This window comes from Planococcus citri, chromosome 1, assembly GCF_950023065.1.
Source record: "Planococcus citri chromosome 1, ihPlaCitr1.1, whole genome shotgun sequence".
NCBI classification, from domain to species: domain Eukaryota; kingdom Metazoa; phylum Arthropoda; class Insecta; order Hemiptera; family Pseudococcidae; genus Planococcus; species Planococcus citri.
Genome location: NC_088677.1, coordinates 53,295,013 through 53,321,363, shown reverse-complemented (window position 1 = coordinate 53,321,363; position 26,351 = coordinate 53,295,013). Strand labels below are relative to the sequence as shown.

At 34.4% G+C, this 26,351-nt stretch overlaps 1 protein-coding gene across 12 annotated transcripts in view; it reads right to left on the bottom strand.

Moving 5' to 3' along the window:
- The window catches only part of raskol (Ras GTPase-activating protein raskol), a 191,084-nt gene that overhangs the window by 43,434 nt on the left and 121,299 nt on the right, over positions 1-26,351 (bottom strand). For 4 of the 12 annotated variants that reach the window (XM_065346106.1, XM_065346103.1, XM_065346104.1 and 1 more), the window contains one exon: positions 17,976-18,020. The exons of 4 other annotated variants lie outside the window; for them this stretch is intronic. In XM_065346106.1, coding sequence (XP_065202178.1) covers positions 17,976-18,020 — 45 coding nt within the window. Of the gene's footprint in view, positions 1-3,587; positions 4,595-9,698; positions 10,222-17,975; positions 18,021-26,351 lie in introns of those variants that run through there. 4 more of the 12 variants (XM_065346098.1, XM_065346100.1, XM_065346099.1 and 1 more) reach the window with 3 other exon arrangements.

The following is a 26,351-nucleotide window of genomic DNA, read 5'->3' as shown; positions in this document are numbered from 1 at the left end:
TACATCAATACATCATACATGAGCTCATGAGCATTGATCCCATATGAGGTCATCTTCGTATAACCGGTAGGTTTTTTTTTCTACACCAGACCACTACTAAGACGACGTCCACAAAAAAATAGGTACCTAGACCTAGCTATACACATACAACACCACACGTATGTGTATTTAAAACCATACGTTGCCAGTACAAAAAGATGCTGCTTCATTCCAATGGTACACTGGAAGAAACACGTTTCGCCTGTGGCCATAATCAGCACCACCGTACTAAATACAAACACCAAAACCTCACAGGTACTTGGGATACCTAAAGACGTATACGAGTAGATATATCTAGTAGATTTTTCTTCGTACATAATACGCTTCTTTTGCCAGTTAAAGCTGTACAGGGTATCCTAGCCTCCTCTCTTCATCTCGTCTGACATCTCACCATTTAGTTTTTCTAGCGCAAGCCAACGATTATACAGGTACATTCTGAATTCAGATCTATCTTCTTCTACCTTACGTTTACGTACATTTCCCTTCTGTAGACTGCAGTTGACAGGCGGTTATACCTGTTGTTGTATCTTTACTGTGTGGCTATTTCTTCTCCTCTACAGTTATGCGCAATTCGAAACAACTCCTCGTTCATCTGACTCGATTCGATGGTGTATTTCTGTACCGCGTCGTTTAATAAAACGTGACTATCTAATTTTTTTTTCTATTTTGAATTTTTATTCATTCATTTTTTATCGTATAAATCAATAGAGAAGAAAGATGGTGGATTCTGTTCGTCAGTGTTGATAAACTTGGGAGATACTTTCGCCAAAGTATGCGGAGACAAAACCACGAATTTTATTTGGGAAGCCATTAAACTAAAATTTCAAACGAAGGGCAAAATGATAAATAACACAAAACGAACATTAATAGATCACAAGTAAGGGGAAAGTTAAAAAAATTACCACTATGAAAAATTATAATTTCATAGGAAGGAGGCTAAAATGACATACTCAAATCAAATTTTGTGATCAAGTTCGAAAAATTAGGCAAATCTTTAAAAAATACAAATGATTCCCTTTTTTGAATTTTTTTTCCAAAAAAGATAGCTGGTGGTTTTCCAGACAAGTCCATTCAAAATTTAAATAAGCATTTTTAAAATTACAAAAAAATAACAAAAATATGTTTTCTTAAAAACAAGTATTTTCATTATCATCCGATTTAAAAAATTCTGGGACACATACTCGACCTTCTCGCGTAGATCTCAACACGAGAATAAAATTACTCCCGAATCGTAACCTCAAAAATTTTAAGACAAATCTCATTTTCAATAATTTTTAATGAAGACTTTTTTTTTGAAAAAAAAATTGAAACCCAAAGTTATAGCCTCGAGGGAGGTTTTGCACACCTACCTACCTATGTTATTTTTTGGGTGACAAAAAAACCCAAAATTTCCCAGAGTTCTTCTAGTTTTCCAAAAACTAGATAACTAGACTTACTTTTATCATTTTGTACAATAAAAGTTGATTTTTTTTAGCCAATCAAGCATCCCACAAATTAAAATGAATGGAAATGCAATTATTGCAGGAGGTGAAATTTTTAACCAGTCGCGTCTGATTACATATTTTTCCAGGGAGCTGCATTATCAAGACATTTCAGTTTGAATTTTCTAAAATTTGAAGTAATGATGACAAAAACACTCATCTATTCATCATCAAAATTATCACCAAAAATTTAATAAAATCATAAAAATGTCCGAAACGTTTTCCAAAACGATAGAAAAATTCATAAAGTAGGTACTTTGATCCCTCACGCAATACATCATACCTTAGCGTAATTCTAAAATCAGTACGTGCCAATCGATGAATTCCGCATCGTTTACGTACACGGGGCTACCAAATAAGGTAAAAATCTAACCCAAGTCTGTCGGCACTCGGCACTTGACTCGATGGTAATTCGAAACCTATAACCATAATTTAAAAGATACGGAAAATCTCACGTAACACCGCCATTATCGAATCGAGAAGCAATCAATTACAGCAGTATCTAATAACAGCAGGGACATCTGCGTAAAGCTTCTTTAAACCTGGCAGACACTTGAAATCTTCCAATTGCTCAAAGCTCGGCTACTCGTAAGTACACCACATGTGTGTGTACTTAATCAGCCAATTACGAATCTTGGGGTAATAAAATAGAAATTTATACGTAAAATATCGCAGCTACCATACACAGCAGCTTGTGTATGCACTGCAGCTAGAGTTACACACACGTATACTCGAGTACCTTCGCTTACACGTATCGTACAAGTAATAAAAAAAAATGCGTGACTAATATCGCTATAAGTTCTGCCATATGAAAGATTCCATGTTTTATTGATAATTCAAACACGCCTATTTCGCAATTACCATCATACCATATTATATTGTGTACGTTGCATTGCACTAACAAGCCACAGCCACACAGTGAGAGGGAGGACAATGACATATGGATCATTTTCATACCACGTAGGTAACTAACGTTGTCCCATCTTACGCGTCGTCGAGCACACTCGAACAACAGGGGCAGCACAGGCACAGCCACAATCTCACTACATGTCTAATGTCTATGTACACTGTATGTAGTACTCGTAAAAAAAGGATGTAGGTAATTTTCGACGAGGTGATAAACGTTCTCTTTATTTACATCGTCTACCATCTTGCTCAGTCTCTCTCTCAAGTTCTTCCTACACTGTTTGTGTTTCATTCACTGGTCCTACGAACACGAGTATAGTAAGTAGAAATACATACACACTTAAAAATTTCCGGCTACCGAACTCCTCGCATAACAGACATTTCACCGTCGTTTTAATACATATTATGTATACATACAGTACGAACCGTGCGAAAAACTCGTTCATTGGAGTGAAAAACACAAGAGACAATTTGCCGCCATAGCGAACTTGACCACGTCAGTTGCGTTCATTCTTGAGAAAATGAGGCGACCGACGCGACGTGCAATGATACAGATGAAAAATTTAGCCGGACAAGCCCTTAATTTTGCATAGTTTTGCACATTAAAGGTTGAAACAATGGGCCCCTAAAGTCTCTTCAGCCTCGCATTTAGAAAAAAATATTCCAACTCGAGACCTCGAATTACCTGAAAGCCTGAAATGAACTCGTCACATTTTTTTTTCAATTTTTCAAAACTGAGGGGGCTGAAGGGGTACTGAAGGGAGGTATCCAAAAAATTAGTGGATATTTGAACTCAGTGCTCTTAAAAACCAATCTAACCACATGTCACATGTGATTTTCAGTTTTTGATATTTCTACCTCCGAGGAGGGTGAGGGGGGATTACGAGAGGCGAATCGAAAAATGGGTCCATTACCATATTCGAACTTGACACTTTAAATTAAGTATCAACCAATACGCCACTTTACTTTCAATTTTTTCTAAATTTTGATCAAAATTGGAAACATAAAGACGTATGAGCTCCTACGGATGTTGAGAAGTTGTGCTTTCACAGCGAAAGTTCGATTTCGGTGTTTTCAAATTTCAATTATTAATTTTCAATAAGACATATACACATAATCGACAATCCAATACCTATTACGACGTAAAAAAATCAATGTTACCTGAATGAACACCATCATCGATATCTTCATCGTTCCTTCTCGTCGTCTCGAAATCATTCACAGAGCAATAACTTTCGATTAGCTCTTTATTAGGGGGTTGATCGATTTGAATTATACTGGAGGAAATATCCGATCCACTGGAGGTGATCACTGACTGATTATCGCTCTTTGAAGACTTGGTGGTTTTGGTAATATTGGACGAACTCCTGGATAACTTTCTACTCGACGATTTTCTAATTAAAGACAGCGGAGATCCTAACGAAGATGATTTTTCGTTCTTATTCAACGCTTCCAAAGCTTGCACCGAAGACGATAGTAATTTCGAGGAGACTCTGAGCAAAGGTGACTTTGTTTTGGTCGATTGACTAGAACTTTCGTTAGAGCTAGAGGAATCGGCAGTGACGGTGGTTGCGGAGTTGATAACGGTAATCTTGGGTGACTTGGGCGACTCGACGATTTTCTCGACAGCGACAACCGGTTTCACCGTCGTCGTCGTCGCTGGTTTACTCGACGTTTTCGTAGCGTCACGAGAGTAAGATAGTCGAGGTTTACTGCCCGGTGCCGAAGACGAAGTTGGCACAACTCCAGAATATGGCAAACTTCTGGTCGCCTGGACGCTTCTCTTGGGCGCCGCCTCGGTACTCGTATCTTTTTTCGCTGTCGGAGACGTTACACGACTCGATCCAGCTGTTGATCCTTTTCGGCATAAGTTCGAGTACGTTGTTCTTTTAGAATCACTCTTGGTCGGTGTCGTTTTAACGCAATCCGACGCCAGAGGTACGTAAAACGTCGATCTTCTCCTTCTAGTACCATTCTCGGTGCTCTGATCGCGATCGGTGCCCGGTGAAGACGACATAATGAATCGCTGCTTCTGCTGCTGCTGATCACCAGTACCAGCTGGACATTATACAATCGAAATGTGTAGCACACACCACAGCGTCGTCGTGTTCTTCGTCCGCCACGGCCACGATTTATCACCCGATCGTAACAAAAACCCAAGCCTTTACCTGTACATAGTAGTTACAACAAAACATAACCAATTATTCCCGCCCACGTATACAAACGACCGTGTCGAAAACCTTATTAACACGTCGAATATGTATCAAAAGGATCGAGTCGTAATTCATTTAAACAACATACCCGCCTAGATTTTTTACATACATCCCTTCGCCTGCTTGCCTGCCCAGTGCCCCTGTACCACGACGCGTACCATTCTTCGCAATTTAACCCGCAGTTATACCTTGGCCATTGTCCAGTTCATACAATCATATACTTGTAACAATAACAACACCAATACCCCCAACAGAAACCTCCCTTAATAACGCACTGGTATCCATTACATACACAGATTGAACCACGAGATATTGCAAACGTATCAAACGTGACTTTTTTTCCACACAATACAATGGAATAACATACATCTCTCTCAACAATCAGGTTGCCAAAAAAAAAAAAACTAAACAGTTGATTCGTGACTACGATTCTAGTAAAAGCATTTTCTTCATTTTTCTCCTTCGCTTTTGGGAACAGATGGAAAACAAAACTACACCAGTAGGTATAGGTATGTAGCAAAATATGATACCTTCTAGAAGTTTTTTCTTTTTTTAAAAATACCTAGAACTCTCGAATCACAATATATCTTCTAAACATTCAACTTGGTAGACCTTCACCTGAGATGACAATTTCAAGATACCCCCAGCTGGTAGGCCATATTTGTCAACAATTGATACATTATCTGCAGTAACCTCTGCCTGTAGTTTACCTATACAAATACATAAAACGTTTGTCAAGACTACGCGTCCTCTTCGTAATATTCCTCCCAGAGATAATTTTTTATCGCACTACGAACCTAAAATAACGTAAATATACAATCAATTAGGTACGATGCCTCTATTCCCTCCCGATAACACAGACATAAAAGTTACCTATGAAATATGGAGACATTAAAACGAGCTCCAGATGCACTACACAGTTGACAGTACACAACACACCTACGATCAATTCATGATACATATTCGAAGCGTTAAGTTTACAAAAGAACTGCTCGATGGTGGTATCTTCGAATTGAATGAAATTAATTTTTCAATCATTAACATCATTCACAGTATTGAAAAATTGTTGGATCGTAATTTCCCCAAAATTTATCAACTGGGACAACAATTTCATTTCAGTAACGAAATTGAATTCCCATCCAAACCCAATCACTCAATCAGCTAGAATTTTTCTTCTTTTTACTTTTGCTTCATTAGATCCAAAAATCAGTAAGATCGAGATTTGGGTCTGAATTTGAATCTTGATGATTAATGTTTTCTCAAAATCAAAACTAATCATTCAGAAATTTCGTAGAGGAGATCTCAGAATGTCTAAGAAATGCGTTCAACAGAGTTAGCGGTTGTAGAAATTCAATTCAACAAAGATCAAAATTTGAATCATCAATTTTTAGATAAAAATCGACTAATAAAATTTCAAAAATTTTTCATTGAAGCGTAATTCAATTTTTTTCAATTTTCAAAAATCCAGCGAATTATCATAATATTTCTGAGAATTTTCCCATTCAATTGGAAGAATTCAAAACCGAGCATATTTTTTGCGAGGCAAACACGAAGTCCAAGATAAAAGTAGAAAAAAAAGGAGAAACTTATACAGAGCAATGTCTACATTCGTATACGTCGATGCAAAAAACGAATTTTCACCAATTTTGAGCAGTACATGTCTCCTGTCCATGGATCAAAAAAGTTCAGAGCACGATGCTTTGAATGTTATAGAACCTTTTTTATTTGTCATTTCAGGCAACATCAAAAATAAAATGAAAAGGTTTTATTTTCGTTAGTTTTGAAAATTAAGTTCTTTAGATGGTCAAAGGTTGCTTCACTGACCATGATCGACGCTGCATGATTCCATATGAATAGGGGTCCAAATTTTCAGTTCCAGGTTTCGCTTTCCAGTTAGCATGTCGGTGTAAGTTCAAGTTTAGATTCGGTTTTCGATTTTTGACCTCTGATTGGGAGGAGAGATGGGAGGGAGGGGGGGGGGGGGTTAATAGGAAAGATTTTTTTTTATTTTTCTACTTCTTCTTTTGTTCAAGTTCGGCATTTTCGAGTTCAAGTTTAGTTCAGTTTTTGTCGAGGGAAAGTGAAGATAGAGCTTATCAGTTCTTTTATAAGCAGAACTGTTGAAAAGTTTTTATTTTTTAAAATAAGAGTACTGTTTCCAGTTTGTGTTTCAGTTTTTGAAATTGAAATTAAATGTTGAATATTTAGTTCGTTGGTTATTATTGGTTTAGAAAATTCTTGTTAACTCGTTCATCATTTGAAAAAAAGCAGGTCATCAAGTACATGCATTTTTTGGTAAATTTTAATTTTTGATAATTTCGATCTTTCGGTAAAAGGGATAGTTCTCTCTTCACCCTCAAGACAATTCAACCTTGATAAAATCTTTTTATCATCCGTAAATTTCAAAAAAAAAAAACATGAAAAATTTATTAAAAATCGAAAAAATAATAGTTTAAGAATCAAATTTTATCCTGAAATCCAAAAACTAAGGGTCCCTCAACAAAACGTACAAGAGGCCCCACAATTCTTCAGTCACCCAACGGGCAGCACTTTTGCTTCACAAATTTTTGTTTTCGGTTCAATAATCCTGCTTTTCGATTTTCGATTTCAGTTTCAACATCCCTGCCTTTAATGCCTTTGATGGCATTGGGCCATCTGCGTTTCGATTAATCGTCGAGGAGAGGAAAGAGAGGATGAATAGATACTAATTTTGACAATTTTTGACGCTGTTTATAACAAAACAGTTAATTTTAAAAACACACACACGCAAACAAAACATAACGATTAAAGAAGAGGAACAAAAGTAACAACAACAACAACTAGCGCACGAAAACCTCAATAAAAACCTCATTTAAACAATTCTCTTGATAGATACCATACAATATAAGTAACATTAGAACTAATTTTACTCACAAAAAACATCGTAATAATGAAAATTATCAACTAAACTTCAATTTCAATTCCTCAGAACCTTTGAACGTAAAATTATCGAGATGTAGTATTTTAAAAGGTTTTAATTACCGAGCCATTGATTCTGAATTTGATTACCTAACCTACTGAAATAATCTTTCATTAAATTCGAACGTTTCAATGAGAACATAACAGTCAGCTTCATGTAGGTATAAATTGAACAAAAGCAAAAAAATAAAACAATCATCAAGATAATTATCTACTCTCCACATCAGTCAACTTTGTTGTGTATGTTTATTGTTTATGTTTACATGTCAAGTTCAGCTCAGCTCAGCTCATTACACTATCACCAGCAAAGTCAAAGTATCACTATCACCGCCAATAAAATTTCCAATTATCAAAATAGATACGCACATGTAAAACTGAAACGAAAAAGCTGCAGCAGCAAACGTATCGAATTTCATTATCAATACATACAAAAGGGTAGCTTCTATAACCCTACCTCCGTTTACAATTTTGTTCATCATCGTCAGTGTTGTCAGTTTAAAACGGTGCCGTGTGTTTAAAACGTTTAAAACAGTGTTTTAAACGTCGAGAAAAAAACGGACCATGTTTAAAACAAAATTCTGTTTAAAATAGTTTTTTTTGTTTTAAACAAGTTTTTTTTTCAACTCTAATTTCCTAAAAAAAACATGTTTTTTTTCAATTTTTCGTTGAAAAAGTAGTGAAATTGAAGGAATTGAATTTTTAGATTTTCATTTTTCTTCCTATACTTTTTTTTGAAGGCAAATTTTGTGTTTTGATTTCAATTTTTTAATATTTCTGGAGCCTTACAGCTATTTTACGACGTTGCATCTTAACAGTTGATGACTGGATGACATATATTTGAAAAACTGAATCCAAAACAAATGAATTTGTGTTAAAAACGTGTTTAAAACACGTTTAAAACATGTTTAAAACATGTTTAAAACACGTTTAAAACACATGAGAATCTGGCAGTTTAAAACTCTGTTTTAAACAAAAAAAACGTTTTAAACAAAAAAAAACGTTTTTTTTCCAACACTGATCATCGTACACTTGGTGCTGTGAAGTAGGTAGGTAGGTATCTATTAATATCAAAAATTGAATGAACCTACATTGCTCGAAATTACCTTCATTATTCACCACATTGTTCAACTATCACGCTTCAATTACCTACTAATGAACTGCGGTGGAAATATCATCGAATTAAACGCGTATACCCAGTTATTATTTAATTAATCAACCATAATCAGTACTAAAACAACCACAGGTGTGCATATATTTGTAGGACTACGGACTATCAAAATCAAATTACTTCGTAGTTCGTATGTTGAATAAATTTCCTTATACCTATTTTATTATGACCTTTCTTTCACGTTTCGTATCATCACATTCAAACTCCACAGCCTACTTTGAGTAACCATGTCATCGAAGTTCAAAGCCATCTTACCCCGATCACAACAAATTCTTCTACGAAATCTCAAACTCGAACAAATTTGAAATCTCAGTGCTCAAGTAGGTATAGCTTACTCTTATATGCTGCTATTGCTGTTCAGCTTTCAATCGGTCAAACTGGATAGGAACGAATAAACGACTCGTCAGATTTAGTTACAGTTATAGTCATAATCTAAATTAGGTACACTCGTTATTCTTAACATAGATATGTATATGTAAGTTCTCTCTTATCATGGTTATTATATCAGCTGTGTGGATTTTATTACTTTAGAGTGTTAGAAAACCCCACGAACTGACGATGCAAAGATAAACCCAATTTGTTTGTACAGTTTAGATTCTTTCAGCGTAAGGTACCTACTCAACCATTAGCCAAAGGATCCCAAAGTTCCATCTAAGAAACTACATAGCTCAAGTCAAGAGTACTGAGTATGTTATTTGTAATTGTATTTTGTATGCATAGGAAAGGAACTGCACGAAGAGTACGATCAAGAGTAATGGTAAGTAAGAGACTGCACCAACCAAGCCAAACTACCAGTTCTTCGGTTCGATGTGAATGCATCTGCATCTGCATACGAATGTAGACACTTTTATGCACCGTAACAGGTTTCTCCGGACATTATTATATTAGGTAGACGTAAACGATGCAATACGATGCCAATTGCCAATTGCGTACCTTACATAGCCACTATTACGTTTACTTGGTAAACTATAAACTTCTTCAATACACTGCACATCCGAGTACACGGATATCCGATAATTAGTATTATTACGAATTAAATTCACAATAAAACTTATTCGAATCGAAACACAAAACCGAACTCACGACGATCAACAGACTAACACTAACCATACTCCACGTGGAACGAGCACTAAACACTGACTAAGTAACTGAGATTGTAAGCAAACACACTCGAACATTATCACTAGCACCACGATATACGAGAGCCATTATCGAACTACACATCACACACTTGATCCGATACATGTTAATTTTAATCGCGAGTGATCATCGTAAAATCACTTATCGAAATCCAAAAATCGTAAGCTTTTAGCAAAATCCGAACTTCGAAAATCGGTTCAATTATCAGGACATCGAAATACATACACAAAACACGCACTATGCGTTCTATGCGTCACCGCTGTTCTAGATGTACTTGAATTCGATCGAAACGAGCTACAAGCTCGACTGTGTTGTTCACTGTGTTCACATTTTCAACTTTCCTATGTTGTTCCCCCTTCTTCTTCGGCGATTACATCGCGCGCGCCAAGCCAGTTCCTCCATCAGTCCATCGTCATTATTTTCATCATGCACAAATCGCATATCCACTTGGATTGCATTTGGATTTTGGAGGCTGAGATTTTGTGCAAGTGCATCCTAGGTGCATTCTGCAGATATGTCATTTGCCTTCCTCATTAGTCATTATCTATGTAAGTAAAGTACAAAAGTACAATTCCAATTATGCATCTTGATTGCAACTCGTAGTGATGCCAACTAAAAATTGCAAAGGGCAACTGAAATAATCTTAATAGAAGAATTGTTTTGATTCGTGTAAATTTTTATTGAAAAAGTTTTCAAAGCATTCGATTAATTTTCCCCTTCGAAGAGAAACATTTTGATCCTTTGTCTTCGATACGAAAACATTTTTTTTATTCGATTTCTTTCTAAAAATTGATAAAATAACTCATGGTTCATGGTAAAATTGAAATTCGACTAAAAAAATTAACTGAATACCGGCATGCTAAACATTCGGAGGGGGGGGGGGGGGGTCAACACGACGATTAAATACAAATTTCATTTTATCCAATTAGTCGGTCATTTTCAATTTTTTTATTCGGACTAATTCAAATCCTCTTATTTTATCTACAATTCCAGAACTAAAATAAACAGCAGAACTACAGAAAATTTGAAAATTGAAATAATTGATAAATATTATCATCTTACTCGAATCAAATTATTTAAAAAATTAATCCTTAAATTATCTTTTTTATTCGAATTTTTTTTCTAGCAAAATATGTAGGTAATAATTATTCAGCGTTTTTACTTTTAGAATGTCCATTCAGCAGCTTTGCGACCTACAACACCCTTTACCTTCCCACCCTTGTAAAAATTTGTAATCATGCTGTACTTCAGTTCAGTATGATTGGAAATTGCAAAAAAAATCATGATAACAGATTAATATTCAGCAAGAGAGAGAATATTTTCCAAAAAGGTAAAAATCGGAAAATTAATTTCAGTGGCTGGAAATTCAAAAATTAGAGATCCTGGCTCGTTTTTGAAAAATTCACAATCGATTCTTCAAATCGAAGCTGGTGCATTGAAATGGTTCCTTGATTGTAAGATGAAATTAACTAGTGCCAAAGAGTCCTTCCTATCTTTAGAAAAATTCTATACTTGGATAGATGAAAGCAGAAATCATATGAAAAAATTAAAAATAGCAGAAAAAGTTTTTAAAAACCATTACTCAGGGATAAAAATTTGATAATTTTTCTTCATAAAAATTTTTTAGCATTTCTTGTGCCTTGTGTTTTCATTTTTTTGAGAAGTTGGGGAATTTCCTAACCATTAAGGTTTTTCATGTAGCTCTAGCAGTAAAATTTCACTGGCTCTTTCATATCATAATCATAAAACACCTAGCGGAAATCCATTAGGTAATTATTCAAGGAAAATCTGTTCGTTCGATAAAAGAGAGTGGGAAACGGTTCATCAATTCCCCATATTAATTAAAAATTTAAAACCGAATTTGAATTTCACTGAATCATCACTAACCCAATTGGAAAATTTGTACATTCGAGTTGAAACACTGTGGAAAAATAACCAGTAGTATGACTATATGTAGATCATCTCTGACTATTCGATCAAACTCATCATCAAATTGATAATACCTAGGGTAGCTTATCAATAAATCATAACTAATAAAAATACCCGCTCATAATGAATTACTAAATTCGATTTAATTAAATTTCCAATTTTTTCCCCTCTTACACATAAGTTTGTATGCCCAGTTCTAGTTTCACCCATCAGACTGTTTTTAGCATCTTTCACCAAGTCTTAGTTAGTTTTTGTATTGTATGCGCGCCCATGACGACATGTGACGTCCCATACCGCGAATTTTTATCGGTATCTATGACACAACATTTCAAATTACGTATGTACATAGTATGTCCGTGTGCCTACAAGAATCACTCTTACACATTGTAAAATCTGTTGATAAAACTTCGCCCTGACTATAAATAATCAGGTTGATTCCCTAAATAACTGAAACATACACAGAAAATTTATCTTCATTTTTCGATAACTACGATCTTTGCCACGCCACAGCTTCTATTTTCTTTTCAATTACTAAACAAAGACCTTATCTTTGAAGTGATTGCTTTTTTAATTGAACACACTTGAACAAAAATACCTACATACTGTCTGAACTGGCTACAGTAAGATAACAATACAATTTAATGAAAATGAAGGTCAATCAAAAGTCTGTATAAGTATGCGATACGAGTAATAAAAAAGTACATAGATATTATTCCCAAGTGTCCATTGTACCTATAGCTATCTAGTATCTCTATCTATGTACATAGACGTTAGATAGGTAGTTAGGAAGCTAGATAGACTGCAGATTAGGTAGGAGCCTAGGTAAGAATTCAGATCGAAAAAATGTCTACGTATGTAGGTACGTATTATTGGTTTATCGATGGTAATTTTTCAAATGTTGAGAAATTGATAATAATTCGTACCATTTATCAATAGTTATTTCATTATCATGTCACTGTCGTCCTTAGTAGGTAAAAAATGAATAAAACTGTTTTTTGTAATCTTTCAATATAATACCTATGTATGTACTATCTACATAAAAATTTTCAATGTTTACTTTCGCATAATTTCGCAATGAATTCTTTCATTTGGAATGGAACAAAATATGCATCAGTCAGAGCCAATGACAAACATTCTTTCTAATCATAACTGATTGTATAGCGATTGCAGATGAGTTATACAGATGATGAAGAAAATGATTTGATCATACGCGATCACAGAACAAAAGGAAACGAAACACACATACAATAGTGCTTATCACCATTAATACATACGCATAATGTATAAGGACAGAAAAACACACGAGTAAGTAACAAATACTTCGATCTGTAACTAGAAATTTCTCGCTACTTATTTGCCCTCGCAATACTGAAAGAACATTTTGAAATTTTTTCAGTAATTATCGATGAAATGCTGAATCGTGACACAATACGCGAGTCGATTGCGTTCTAAAATCTATCGTGCAGTTGAGAAACACACAGAAGCAGCAACAAATTGGCACGGGGCTCTATTGATGAAGAGGAAGAAGGGATGTATTTCCACAGATGAATCATTTTTTGGAGAATTTAACATGGATGCTCTGACCTTTGTAACTATACTCTGAATTGAAAAAAAATTCGCAGAAAAAAAAGAAGTCACCATTTATTGCTCAGCTGACAAATTTCAATTCTAGTTAGACGCTTTCTGTGAAATCAGCTTTTGAAGAAATTTTTTTCCTCATGGAATTCCAATTCCGAATTAACACAGAGTTGTTTCTTTTTTAATAAATTGAAGATGTAAATGATTGAAAATATCAAAACAATGAATCGATCGTAACTGACTCGCATAGATACGATTCTTCTGGAGTTTTTGGGTCATTTTCCGATCAAATTCCTCGGAAATTTTTCGAGTCACGAAATCACCTTAAAAATGACTCAAAAAAGAGACACCTGGAGTCCTCTACAAATACATGAACAATTTGCTCACTTTTATCGACCGATCTACAGACTTACACCCCCACACCCTATTTTTTCATTTTCATCAAGTCTCATCCCCCCCAATAGACAGAAATCACAACAAACCCCTATCGTGACAATGCATTTTGCTCCTAAAACAGACACATGTCGCTTCTCAACCCATCTCGACTGCAGTTTTTCCTCAACCAAGTAAAGTAGCGTACATACGAGGGTATTTTATGGCAATAGACAATGATTGCGAAACCTTATTATGCGACAATATTGGCGTACAAAAACACGAAGGGATACCTCTAATCTCTGGAGATTATTCTAGACCATTTAACGAACGAAATACGCACGCGATCTACTCCACGTAGCGTACATTTGCCCCCAAAAATACTACACACGTTGACTTTTCGTTTACCCCATCGCGATGCTAGAAAAAAAAACTCTATCCGGAGTTTGAATAATCGAAATGTCAATGCGATCGAGCGCGAATTAAACATAGGTCTATGGCTGCCTAACGCCTACCTTACCTATAGAGCTGTTTAAAAATTGTACACGCGAATAAAAAGGCACGAGTTGGGCCGAGGGCCAAGGGCTTAGAGGTGGTAAATTAGCAGAAATGTCATAACCTCCAGATAGGGTGTTCATAATGCGTATCATCCCTTCGTCGTCGTGGTACGTGGACGTTCATTTTTGCCTTGGTTGCATTGTTATTGCAACAAGGTGTTTTTAAAAAGTACCTACATACCATACCCAGCCAATATAAATGCATGTGCATGCTTGTGTAATACATATGTACAGGCACGTAAATATACACAAATACAACGAATTCGTACCATCGAATAAATACACCATTCCATGTAAACGATCCTAATTGATAGTATTGTAATATTGTCATTAATACTGTAGAAGGTCGTGTAATTGGGGGGAAATTTGACTTCGCGTATTTTTTTTCGCTAATATTCTCTCTTCTTTTGTAACTAACTACCTAGTGAGTGAAGAAAAACATCGGGTCGTTGGATTTTTTTTTCGTAGCAGTTCTTGGTATTGCGAAACGAAGTCTAAACGAGGTTCATTGCTAATCAATTATATTGGTGTAAAATTTTTTGCACCGTTTGGTAAAATTATGTATATTTCAAAGCGTGATAAATAAGATTAACGTTGTTCGATACGTAACGGCTGTTTTTGCTTTTTGCTGCAGTCCGAGCCCGAGTATACTATACGCATAGGCTGACCTAGTATACTGATTTAAATTCATATCTATAGCGTGATGCGAAATTATTATCCAAGGTTTTATTTGCATAGGATATACCATACAGATGGAGAGATACCAGTTTGCTAGACTGCAAATGACTCAGAGTAGGTACCTATAGCGTGCATTCGAGCAGCAAGAGTTAAGCCTTATAGTATGTTAGACAAGTACATATGTCTGCAGAGATAGATACACGAGTAATTTAATAGCAAAGCTGCCCTGGTATTTTTACCTGCTAAGCTTATAAGATGAATTTAAAATGAAACGTGTTCAGAGATACTCCTATATCTTGCGGTATGAAACCAACGTAAGCTATCAATATCGTATATGAAGAGGATATTTTAAATCTACAGAAAGCAGACAAAATTTTAACAGCGCAGAAAACTTGGGTAAATATGCATTCGATGTAGGCTAGTCAAAAGTCATAATTATGTAATGTAGGTAGTCAGACCTACGTCATATCAAAGTCTCGAAGCATTCTTACTGATAAGGTGACAAGCAAATAGAGTCAATGACTCATAGATTATAAATTTCATTGATTTCTTCAAAGCCTTCATACTCAGTTGACTTTGAAAATCCAGAAAAAACGTATTCCTTTCTTAAATGCCTCAAAAATCACTACAAAACTGAGAAAAATGAATGCATACTGCTACGTTTTTAGAAAAGAGACAAAGTGGTTAAAAGTAGATTTCTTTTCTCAAAGAAGATTGACTCCAGAACCTAAAAAAAGTTTTGATGGTTGCATCTGTCTGAAATTCAAAAATCAGCCCAGAATGAAAAACCCGAAAATATTATAAAAATCATTCAAAATATTGTAATGATTTAAATAGAATACGAACCACTTAAAATACACTGCGAAAATTTCAAATTACACATTTGAAAGAAAAAAATATGGTTCCAAAAAATTTAAACAAAAAAATGTCAATTTTTTGAAGTTTTCCACAATCAAAAATAATAAGTAATTTTCAACTATTGCATCATATTACATTTTTGAAGTATCATAACACCTCCTCCTCCCTCATACAGTATAACGTTCGGAAAATTTAAAAACGACTATTTCTACAGCACAAATATGAATATTTTTCAAAAACAAAGATGAACACGTTATAAAAGGCAACGATCAAAATTTTTTAAAAGAAAAAAATAACATTTTTCTAAAAGCAAAAATTGACATTTTTTAGAAACAAAAAAAATCAACATTTTTTCAAAAGCAAAAATAAACATGTTTCATAAACAAAAATAAACATTTTTTCGAAAACAAAAAAAAACAAGAATTAACACTTTTTAAAAGCATAAATCAACAAAATTTTCAAAAAAATACTTTTGAACCTATTTCGAAATATTTCAACGTCATTTATCAAATAATTTTGAGAAATTTACCACTTTCAACAATTTTTTCATCACTGGAAGCATTTTTAATAGATAGTATTGATTCCAGTATATTAATATAGAATTTTCAAGATATCATCTTTAGAATCTTAGTGACATTTCAAATAGTGTAAATTTAATTGTAAAAAATGATTACTAGATATCACATTTTTTTACAAAATTGATGAACAGTAATAGAATGAAAAATTTGCTTACAAGCATTTACTTTTAGACTCCGAAAACTGAAACGGAAAAGATAGATGAGGGAGGAGGAGAAAGAGTGTAGGTACAGGTAGGTACAACGCAAGTATATAAGTGCAACAGTTGTTTGTTTTTTTTTACTAGAAATGAAATCATAACTAAAAAATATATTTTAAATGATCCAATTAATTCATCCAAATTCCCAACATTACAGAATTCGCGAATAATAAATTACGACTGTATATGAAAAAGGGTTCGTAAAATTACTGAGTTTTCTAAAAATCGATTAATCAACTTTTCTTCGAGTAATTCGCTCATAACTGATATTCAAAATGGGCCCAAAAGCATTACACTTACTCTTACTCAATCACATGATCAATTCTCCAGTACAATTACGTTTTTAAACACATAATTTCCAATCTTCCAAGCTGATTTTTCAAATACACGCACACGATTACACTAATACTAAATCAATCATCAAAAAAAAATATTTCCATACAGAATTTCCATCATAACCTCGTAAATTCTCACCAAACTCAGCGATTCGAAAAATAAAAAATGAATTCACCGTAGGTAATCGAAGATATGTGAGGGCGCATACGGAAAGGGACAATTCGACCAAAAAAAAAAAAAAAAAAAAGTTCTCTGAAATTGTTGTAGGAACCCAGGTTCCTACAACAATTTCAGAGAACTTTTTTTTTTTTTTTTTTTGGTCATAAGGACCCTTTCCGTATGCGCCCTCACATATAAGAAAATTTTCACGTTAACGTTTCTCCACATCCAATCAAATCATACTCGAACTCGTACATTTGCATCGTAAAGTAAACCAGCTATGTAGTAAATTATACCTCATCGTAATTTTCCAATCAAACCCGATCAGTTATCTGCACCATTATTACAGCAACAACGTTCGATGCAGGTGAACAAACTTCGCCACGTTATACGAGTATTTTTCGCATCGCAGGAAACATTGTACGTACATAATTTACAGGGGAAAAATCCCGATTTAAGCACGACCCAGACGGCCCAGAATCCACATAATATAAAGCCTCTTTTCTAATTACGGTTTCATAAATTCACAATTCAGCAATAAAGTTAATACACCTAAGCTTGTTTGCAATCTTTGCTTCGTTTTCGATCTATTAGAAGAGAAAGTTCAAAAGTCACGGTATCTTTTTTTCGTATCGACGAAGATACGCCAACAACAACGAAGTCGAATATTATCTATGCTACAGATATTGACGTAATATTATAGACACGATATTATCTCGTGCTTTTTTCATAAAAATTAAGGAGAAGTTGACAATACTATTTTAATCCGTTACGTTATGTAATTAAATTAACATGCATGTGTAAGAAGTAGGAAAATATAAAAGGTACCTGCTAGAAATACCGATCTTGGTAATGACTGAGATTTCAACTCACCTGAAACACAAAAAAATAAAAGAGAAATTAAAAAAATAGTCGCGTGATATGAAAATACGTTTTAACAATAAATTAATATAATCAAGGTCTTATATAAGTATAAGGCATGCTGGCATTATGTTGACTATGTTGACATTATCGCAGAATTACTCCGAGTAAACAATGGAAGTCAATATTCGATACATTGCATGTTTTCCTCCTTCCAATCAACCAAACGCAACTACTCTGGCATACCGACTGAGAAATTGCCTATTGTGCATATATCAAGGTATTATCGTTCAACTAAACGATTCGTGGCATTCGGCTCAGATCCTTCATTTTCATGATTAGTCAACCCAAACAGATTCATAAATTTGTGAGCTTGTTCAACATGAATTATCAATATAATAAATTTGTAATATCACTCAATATTTTGGCCTGCAATTAATTTCAAATTGTTCCAAAAAAATTTTCAAATCATGAAAAAATACGAAATTTCTGCTGGAGGCTCCAGAAAAACGAGAAAATGTGAAAAAAACCTTCTATGCTTCAAAATCAAGAAGAAATTACATTTTTGAGATGAAAAAAAAAACACATTCAATTTTTGATAAATTGAAAGTAGTACACAAAAGGGGTATAGAAAGAAGTTAATTTTCATCTTTATACAGAAGCCATGCCAAAAAATGTAGAAAAATTACTTTCAAAAAAATATCAAAAATTAGCAGATTCTTGGACAATATTTCTACTCTTTTCCCATCCTTCTTATAATTTACATTTTCACATCTTTGATTCTTTTCCAAAATTTGGGAGAAAAATATGTATGTACATTGAAAAAAATTAATGGATCGAGTAAATACGAATATTTTTATCCAAAAGAATGTTTCTCCAATAATTTATTTTTCATTTGCCTCTCTTTTGAGGGGACGAGAGGGAGAAGGACTGAAAAATTCAATTTTTTGATGTTACATACTACGTATTTTCAAACTATAGAAATAACGAGAGAGACAATTTTTTGGGAGAAAAATTCTGAAACCTGGGAAGCTTTTATTTGGGAAAGGAGGTCAAATCTTGACTGAAAAAATCTCAAATTGTAATCACATCTTTCTGAGGTCATTTCACAATTTTTTTTTACTAAATTCCATTAAAAATGTCGAAAAAAGTTGAAAATCTACCACCCTGGAACCCGGTACATACGTATCACGTCTGCAGATTTCTACACCTGCATTCCCAACCTAGGCAACTTCTATCGCATCAACCGCACAACTGCAGGGAATTTATCAACTCACGTATTTATTGCTCCTAAACGAGAAGGTGGTACCATCGATCGTCGTTTTTTCTTTCACCAGCAGCAAGCAGCCAGAATGCTTTATCAAATTGCAGAACATTCTCAAGATTTTCCTCATTGCATGTTGACAACAATGCTGATTGTCTTATCGATAAAGTTTTATTTAGAATTGTATAACTTAATCTCTGGCGTCGTAATACTTACGAGTACTTTTTAAAGCGCTGCTTAACGATTATGGTATGGTACATACATACATACGAGCACAGAAATCATGAATCATGAAGTAATCAAATCACCACACAACATACGAGTAAAAATATTATAGCCAAGTTGGCGGAAAACTATTTCAATCAAATCCCCTACCTATTCATTTTCCTAACCAAAACGTAAAACCAAGAAGAAATTCTAAAAAAAAAAAATAAAAAAACAATTTGTCATCGAAAGTCGCATTATTTATGTAAAAAAAAATCGAAAAAAATTCAATCTACTATCCGGATTCACCAAGTCCCATCATCGTACATCATTACGACGTATCGTACCCTAGAAATTAATTTTTTCCATGTCCAAGACCCCATACAAACTCACCAATGTAAAAAATAATCGACGACGAGAAATTTACCAAAAAAAAAGCAAGAAGGAAATCATTTTTCCGGCAGAATGAACGTTTCAGATATAAAAGATTATATTGAGAAACGAAGATGGTTTATTTGGAGATTTTTTTAATTACTTTTTTCCATTTCTTTTTCACCAACTTCCGATGACGACGAAACATTCTCGAGATTAATTTTTCTGAAATTCGTTTCTCCATCACCTCTTGCCTCTTTTCTCGTGCTTCAATTTACTTTTCTAATTAAACGAGAAGTCTCGCTAATCTTTGGAATTCTAGTTACGAATCGAATCTAAACTAGAGTATCCGGTATTTGGATTTGGAGAACAATGCTATTTTAAACTGAGAGTCCAAGATCGCCTATTTTGGCAGTTTTTTCTAAACACATTAGGCACGTTTCGATGACAACACTTGGCATACTAAAATCATATTTAACACTTTTAATAATAAATGCACGCTCACGTACTCAGAGTAGCCTACCGTTAGGCTGCGTATTGATTTAAGTAAACCAGTTCAAAGGGTCGTAACTATACGAACTTTCTAAACTAAAACTTAACTTTGAAAAACTCGTTCATTCAGCACCCTTCTATGTTTCACGTGACGACCCAGGTGAGTAATCGTCGCGTGATCATCGTATCGGGTAGGTCTACTAGACTTCTAGAGAAGGCAGTTACTTTCTCACATTATTCTTTCATTTATTACTTACTCGTTTCATTTATCATTATTATCAAGCCTGTAGTCGACCAATTATCGCCCAATAGGAAGAAAGGGGTAGTTCGACTCGGCGGAAATGAATACCAAATAGAGTACGACTTTGACGAATTTCCAGCGACGATTCCTTTGATCTTATTCCCACGTTAGTGGTGTTCTTTTAAAAGACATACACGAGTAAAAAGTTCACGTAAGTAAACCAAATTGACACACTACACACGATTTTACGACCGCCACTTTCCTAAATAGGCCTATTCAAAGCCTACGCACACTAAATGCATTATGTCTCCGTGATAAAAACACCGTTTGCTATTTTAAGCGAAGCTCATAGAGTATACCTCATGTATACAGGGTGTCCCATCAAACGTCTGTCATATTTTGGAATAGTGAGGAAATTGTGACGAAATGAACTCAATGCATGTTTTTAGATCAGAAAAGTAGCTGTTATTTAAAAATTTCTTTTTTTCGCACCATTTCACGAAAAAAAATCAAAAAATTATTCAAAAAATTTCCTACTTTAAAAAATCTAGATTCGCCAATTTTTTGAAATTCAATGAAAAATAATATACAAAGAAAGAAGTAGCAATTTTTCGGAAATTTTTGAAATTTCTGATGATTTTTGTATTTTTGCCAAATTTTGAAGCACTATCACTTTTTTTTTGAATGCAACATATTTTGAATGTTTTTCATATGTTATTTCGATCAACTCATTTTGGTTTTCTCCCTTCCTTTTCCTCCACTCTCTCGAAGATAGTGTTCTGATAAATCAAAATTTTATCCATGATGGCACATTAGGCAATGAACTTGCATCTCAAACCTCCACAACGAAACCCTGTTGAAATATGCAACCATCAAAACATGACAGAGTCCATTCCTACATCATTACATCTCAGTCTAGACTGCAACAACAATGATTCGATGGGACACCCTGTATATCCGAGCCCAAAACCAAACCTACGAGATCGAAACAACTGAATGTCATACACCGTATAATACATTTGCCTACATATAAAATGCGGTACCTTTTTTACACCATTTTTGAACATTATTCGAGAGCATCTCCTCGCGAAGCTCGAGCTCATACATACTTGTACTATAATGTAAGTATACTATTTATGAAGCACCTATCTATACAAAGATGCAACTCATAGTCACACTTATGTATGTATATTGTATACGCTCGAGTAGAGCACTTCTTGGCATATACAAAACAACAAAGCGATTTCGAGATGATTTGTATAATAAAAACAATTATCCGCTGAGACGAGCACGAGTACTACGACTAAGAGTACGAATTTCGTGGGATGTTTTGGCTTTATATTCCGTAACACGGAGGTTTTTAAATGCGTTTCAGTTTCCTGCCGAAGAAAAAATATCGTGGGTTAGCGTGGCCATATTTATAACAAGAGGGAGCCGATCGCGAGTATTAAAAGTCTTCCAATTGGGTTAAAGTATTATAAAAATAAACTCGACGCGTTTCCGATATTGTTGCATTAATTCATAAATCGAGAATGTAAAAATTCGAGAATGAAGTTGCTTCGAGGGACAATTGTGCTACTTTCGCTCGTTTCATTGTTGTATATACTCGTAATTATATGAATTTTGGTGTTGTTATTTGTATTACAATTTTCTTTTCGGTTTCATCAATTTTATAATTTATAAAAATTGGCGTGCCTTCTGGAAAGAACTCTTCGTGAAAATTGAGTCATCTTCCCCTCGACGACTTTCTCACCTTGTACAAGGGTGATCAACCCTAATAATTTCACAACACGCCGGGAAAGGAAAACTACACGAAAATATTGGAATTAAAATCAAATGAAAAACCCACCTCGAATATTATAGTTCGTTGATCCGATCCACTATTTCATTTTCATGCTTTCTACAAAGTTGACGACTGGTGGTGACTAATCGTTGCTATAGCATTCAATGGGATAATAAGTGCGGAGTTGCGGACCCACCCATTGAAAGAAAATACGTGTTTTTTTTCTTCATGTTAATATGTATTTCGTCGCGATACGAATATTACGCCATCGTACGAATACCTACGTGTCGGCAAAAAAATCACCCAGGACCTTCCTAGAACAATATTGTTGCCAGACCGAGTCAGCAGTTATAGGTGTATTTTTCATAAGTTGCAACTTGCAACGTTACTTGGATTATGGTCTATAGATAACAGCAATCAATTTCAATTTTTAATTTCTCATTCGCCAGGCACGAACATACCTACAAGTACACGAGAGTTTCCTTTTTTTGAGGAACTTTTACCCTTGGATTTTCCCCAATTTTCCACATTAATTCTCTAAGGTTTTTCCAACTTTTTTAGTAATTTACGTATGAATGGAGCAGAAAAAGCTCCGGGCTGCCAAATGCCAAGTCAAACAATAACATGAACTGATATACATTGAGCACTTTTTTTTGACTAATATGCTAAGAATTAAGGAATTTTAAATGAATTTATTCAGGCACCTATACTAAAAGCTTCTGTAGAAATTGTACCATCAAAATCCTATATCTAATCAATGAAGTCATAGTCATAATAAGAGAGTACAAAATAATCCATCAAGCAGAATTATACTGGCTTGTTTTGAACTGAAAAATTAAAAATTGAAGTGTTCTTACAATTCATTTACCTACACCTCTCTTCCTCCCTCCTACCCTAATCTTAATCAGAAGTTCGAATGAAAGTCAAGACCACAATTTTAAACAACACTGTTAAATAATCAATATCGTAAGTACATACCATGTCAATCAAAAAATGAATTGAGCATGCCAAAAAAAATTTCCAAATGATTGATTTGAACTTACTTTACCCCAGAATTACCACAGATTAATACTTTCATATTTTTCAACTAAAATGTTAGACTACTATTTTCTCATCTTGAAGCCATATCTTGCAAAAATGCTCAAAAAATTATTAGTATTATTACAGGCTACACCACTCCATGTGGGACACATAAAATATTCAAAAACTTTGAAGATTGAGTCGCTTAACCAGTGGGCTTCAAAGGCTATTTTTGGAGTAAAGGAAGAGAGGAGAGAGAAGTTGAAACCTCCAAAATGTCCAAAATTTGACAACATATCTAGTAAGTACCGGGTACCCAATTACAAATAATTAATTTTATTTTCAAAATTATGGAGGCCTCTCCTCCCCCCTTCTCGCCCTACAATTCATGCTTACAGCAAGGAATTTTATGACCTAAAAAATCTGAAAATATGACTTTACATGGAAAGTTTAATATTACAAACTAACTGTGAGGGTTGATGTTGCTCAACGTTTATTTCCCAAAAATCAGTTACTATTGAAAAAAAAAATTTTATATTTTTTTCATCACAAAATACTAGGTTTTTGGGGAGAATAGGCATTACTAGAATCTATAAAAATAAAAATGAACAAAATTACAGAGTATAGATATAGCATACCTACCTGGTTTTCAAGAGACTTTTTTTGAAAAACTCCGCAAGTCTTGAACAACGCTCAGTTGTTTCAGAAAATCATAGTGGCTGAAAATTTAATCCTGTCATAAGTTCGACTTTCCAAATAGATTAGGACAGATGAATCGCAAATCCAAAATGAAAAGTACATTTTTTTTGCAAGATAAAAATCTCAAATTGGGGGAAAATCCAAAATCGTCAAATTTAGGTGAAGGTTTTGAATCGGCTCAAAAATGAAGGCAATTCATTCGGACGATAAATTTTTTAAAATACCTACCTATAAGAAGTTTTGAGTAATACTTATTACAAATATTGATGATTTGGATTTTTTTTCTAATTTGAGAATTTAAATGTGTAAAAATATCAACTTTTAAATTCATCATCTCGTACTTGAGATTTATCTGCACCAATCGATTCGGAATGTCGAATTTATGACAGGATTCAATTTTCAGCTGCTTTTTAAAAACTCGTCAAAATCATTACCGTTTTGAAGACCGTTTTTGATGACAGCAAAAAAGTTTTTTTTTCTTGATGTTTTATAACGTTTCTTGAAAAATCCCCCCCTCCACTCCACAAAAACCCAAATTTTCTCATTTGTTTTCCCATTACTGTAAAAATTGTTTCTCTAAAATGACTATAATTCAAATTAGACTAGAAAAAAGGTTTTTTAAAGATAATTTTTGTTCATCAGTTCGAGCAATTTTGAAACAATTTTGGAAAATTCAAAACCCCGCCCATTTTCACAGGATTGTCTGAAACAAGGATTATTATCAGTTCACTATTCGATGGTTTGGGAACGAATAAATCAAATTTTCAGCATGCATCTTTGGTATCTATAAATTTAATTAATCGTAGATCCTCATCATAATAAACCAATATCTATATTGAAATCTCTCGCAAAATACTATTCCGGATATCAATAGGTAGGCTACTTCCGTGAAAAAAAAAATTAAAAAACACTAAAAATAAATATCAAAACATACACTAAAAGTAAACAAACCACTTCCTAGCACTATCATCGTCAATTACGAAGCAATTAAAAATACATACATACACAGCCTTTCACTGAATATCTAAACAATAGCAAAATACTTAAATTCCACGAAAAGTGCAACTTCCACAAACGATCAATGCGTTTTGGAGTACAACCAAATGATTATTTCTCGGTAATAAATGTAAGCACGAACGGATGTTTCATCCGGTACTAAATCAGCTGACGTATGGAGTACATAGAGTATTCTCGTTTTATTAGACAAATAAGGGAAGCCTTTTCGAACACCGCGCTGGAGATTAAAATTAACACAAAAGTCTCCTATTATAGGATTTAAAAATCTGCAGCAATTTGACCAATTGCAGTCAGCTAGATATGTAGTTCTAGTCGACGGCAAGTGTGCCTGCATGCCTTTACCAATATAAAGCTCTGTGCATTTCAGTCACGTATCGCAGTTTCTAAAACTTTCCTATGTTTTACGACCAGTTTGCGTACCTTGAGGCTGTAATAACGTCCTCTCGGTTGATTTATAAGTTATAATATAGTCCGATGGTCATGATCGAATTGATGCGAACTTATGTGAAATTTTTCACCCTATTGGTACATATTTCTCCATAATCTCGAGATAATTTTACCTTGTCAATATAATACAGATAGCACCGTTTGTATTGTTTTTCTCACTATGTGTATTCAATTCGCAGAAACAGGTCAATTTTACACAACTCGATAAAATTCAGCCCTCTGTGAAGAGGTGCATAGAACGTATGTCGTTGTTTCGCATATACTACGTACCTACATACTCTTAACTCGTACGAACACCTAAATCCTACCAGATGCGCTCTTCGCACGCCTCCAAATTACATTACGCCATTCTGCAGTCACACTGACACCTTCACTCGGTGTCGCAATTGCCATTCTAAACAAAGAATTGAATGAGGCATCCGAAAATTCCGTATTTTTTCTTTTTTTTTCTCTCCCAACGCAACGTTTAAATCGACGCAATTACGTTCTCATTTCCTACCGCTGGCGCTCTAAGCTCTGTTCGACAAGCTACATAAATTTATCACTTTCAAATGCCATAATTTTTTCCTCGCACTCGAGCTCTATACACGAGAGAGACGTTTAAAACTGCTCCATATTTCTTTCGTTAACGGCACCGACTCCGGCATCGTGATCGGATCTATCTATTCGCCTGCTCCGCTCTCCTGCACTTGCTTAGGCTATGTACCCGAGAAAATATAATACCAAAAATTATTTTTAACGGTGTAAAAAAGCTTAGCCTGTTGGAGACCAGCCATGAATATTTCTACACTGTCAGTTTCGAGT